Genomic DNA, 3,392 nt, shown 5'->3' on the forward strand with positions numbered 1-3,392 from the left:
TATCATTTGTTCTTAATTTGGCTTATGATGTTTGCTGAATTTCAGGACCATTCTATTTTTGATACAAACATATTGATTGTTTCTCACACCCTCAAATGGTTTCCTTCTATAAATTTTATGCTTAGAAAAATCTTTCTCATCTTGAGATAATGTCGATACCCTCTGATATTTTCCTCTAGATTTCTATTTTTTATTAAAAAGAAGGGTTTAGGGGTCAACACGGGAAGCTCCAAAATGGCGGCCACGGCAACCTGCGGCAAGGACACCCGGAATGTTGGGTGTGCGGCGGCGGCAGCTAGAAAGAATAATGTCACCAGTTTCCAGAGAAAGGGTCCTAAAGCTGGCGGTACTGACAGTGGCGGCTCTCGTCTGGTGTCCATCGCGGGCACACGACCGTCGGTGCGGAACGGGCAGCTGCTGGTATCCACCGGCCTCCCAGCCCTGGACCAGCTCTTAGGTGGAGGTTTAGCGGTTGGAACAGTTCTTCTAATTGAAGAGGATAAATATAATATTTATTCACCTTTACTCTTCAAGTATTTCCTGGCAGAGGGGATCATCAGTGGGCACACTTTGTTGGTCGCATCTGCTAAAGAAGACCCTGCTGATATTTTGCAGGAACTTCCTGCACCATTACTTGAAGAAAATTGTAAAAAAGAATTTGATGAAGACATCTGTAATCATAAAACACCAGAATCTAATATTAAGATGAAAATAGCTTGGCGTTACCAGCTATTACCCAAGATGGAGACTGGACCAGTATCACCTTCAAGATTTGGTCACTATTATGATCTATCAAAAAGGTTACCCCAACAACTAATTGAGGCCTCAAAATATCATGGATTTTTTCTTCCAGAAAAAATATCTACATCTTTTAAAGAAGAACCCCATTCTATGACCCATGGTTACATAAAACTGCTTCACTTCATCCAGAACATCATTTATGAGGATGGATTTGATGGATCCAATCCCCAGAAAAAACAAAAAAACATTTTAAGAATAGGAATTCAGAATCTTGGCTCACCTTTGTGGGGAGATGACATTTGTTGTACAGAAAAGTATGACAACAGTCACAGTCTTACCAAGTTCCTCTATATTCTCCGTGGTCTTCTGCGAACCTCTCTTTCAGTCTGTATTATCACAATACCATCACATCTTATCCAGAATAAAGCAATTATTGCTCGTGTTACAAACTTGTCAGATACAGTAGTTGGGCTGGAATCATTTATCGGTTCTGAGAAAGAAACCAACCCATTATATGAGGATTATCATGGTTTGATTCATATACGGCAAATTCCGCGGCTTAATAACTTGATTTGTGATGTATCAGATGTGAACGACTTGGCTTTTAAATTAAAAAGGAAGCTATTCACCATTGAGCGACTGCATTTGCCTCCAGACTTGTCAGACACAGTGAGCCGCTCAAGCAAACAGGATCTGGCAGAATCCGCCAAATTGCTGGGCCCAGGCTGTGGCATGATGGCCGGAGGCAAGAAGCACCTGGACTTCTAGCAATTCCTCCTTAATCGTTGCATGCAGAATTATATGACACTCTAATTATGATTGCTAATAGCTTATGTAAATATTTTTCTTAATGATTTGACCCTCCAATCCTTGAAAAACACAGTCAGATTGCAAAATGGGGCCACCGTTGTTCATTTTTCTAACCAATTTTTTTTACAGAAATAGTACAGCAAAAATACTTTCACTTTAAAATTTTGTTTTATGCTGTATTTGAAGAAGATATATAATTTTATTTTGAAATAAATGCAAATAAAATATAGAAAGTTCAAGATGCTTTACAGTGGTCATTAGAGTACCCATTCTGAGGCACTTGGTATCACAGTAAAGTTCATCTTATGGCAGGTAGCATATAAAACATTATGAAATTCAAAATTTTATATTAAAAATATTTTTTTCTCTTTATTTCCAAAAAAGTCACTTGCCACCAAATATACTAATTAAAACTGAAGAATTTGTTTACTAATACATGAAGACTAAAATGAATTTGCATTTATGCATCCTGTTATTAAATTGATTAAGGCAAAATAATATTTTGGGATTAAGACTCCATTAAAGATAATTAGTCTGCCTTAAAGAATTTGAGTGCTAGAAAGCATAGAAAAAGGAGTTGATGGTCTTCTGTTTAGTAATCCTAAACAATTGAAGTCAGCACTAGGAAATTATGTCAACATATGTAATTCAGGATTGAAATTCAAACTGACAGCTACATTAATGCTAGGATACTGGAGGAAAAACAGGTATTGAAGCGTGGTGAGATTTTTTATAGAACATAGGTCTGAGACAAAGTAGAAAAATGAAAGTAATTCAGATTTCCATTGCATCAGGTAAACCCTTTGTTAATTATGAACATTGGTTGGATATGTAGAGTTCTAACTACATTAACATGTCATTTGGAATGTATAGCAAATTGAACTAGTTTTCATACAAAACATTAGGATGTTGAATCATAGCTCCATATTTTCAAAGCTGTTGACAAGTAAAACTTAAAAAGTAACTTGTACATTTAAGTAGAGTCTCAATTTTTAAAAAGCTGTTTACCATCAGTTGAGAGAAACCAAATTTCCAAAATACATTTTCAAATATGTTAGAATATTGTGATGCAGTTTTAACTAGCATTTCTAAGCAGTTTGCTTTTAATATAATACAAATTATACTTTATTTATTTTTTACAACATTGTAGAAAACAAAGACTAGGTTTTTATAACTGTCTAACCAATATGATGAATGTCAGTCACTTAAAAAAAAACCCACTGTAGCATAAACACATACTGTATACGGCTTTTATTCAGAATTAGAATAATTGAATCAATGACAGTGATTTGCCAGGATGTCAAATTTCTCCATCATACCCTGTCACTACCGGTTTATTTTTTGTGATCAAAATCAAAAAGACAACTATTTTGTCACCCACTATTTTATTAGTACTAAAAATCAGGTTTCTTTTATTTTTTTAGAATGTCTGGTTTATTTTTTTTTTTTTTCAGTTCTTTTAATTCTAAAGACAAATCCTTCCCCATTTCTTTTCAAAATAAAGTTTCAGAATTGATCTGTCAGTTAAAATTAAAGAGCTTTTATATTAAGCAAAGTTGTTTCTAAAATTTAAAGCAACTTCAAAAAATCGACTTAGTCCATAAATGATAAATAATGCTATGCAGATACACCACAAAAGCTTTACTATGTCCTTTGAAACCATTATGAGCAATTTGAATAAATTCAAATGAATATTAAAAAAAAAAAAAAAAAAAAAAAAAAAAAGAAGGGTTTAAGCCTTTGATGGACCTAGAGTTTTTCTAATTCACATTCTCAATGGCATTTATAAAATAATCCATCCTTTTGCCATTGACTAGTGATGTTGCTTTTATTTTTCCTCA

At 34.1% G+C, this 3,392-nt stretch overlaps 1 protein-coding gene across 1 annotated transcript; it reads left to right on the forward strand.

Annotated features, from left to right (window-relative positions):
* Positions 1-223: 223 nt before the first annotated feature.
* LOC119522919 (elongator complex protein 4) lies at positions 224-2,096 on the forward strand. The gene has a single exon (XM_037821629.1). It carries the CDS (start codon positions 235-237, stop codon positions 1,507-1,509), a length of 1,275 nt encoding a protein of 424 aa, XP_037677557.1. The 5' UTR covers positions 224-234; the 3' UTR covers positions 1,510-2,096.
* The last annotated feature ends 1,296 nt before the right edge of the window (positions 2,097-3,392 follow it).

This window comes from Choloepus didactylus, chromosome X (assembly GCF_015220235.1).
Source record: "Choloepus didactylus isolate mChoDid1 chromosome X, mChoDid1.pri, whole genome shotgun sequence".
NCBI lineage: Eukaryota > Metazoa > Chordata > Mammalia > Pilosa > Megalonychidae > Choloepus > Choloepus didactylus.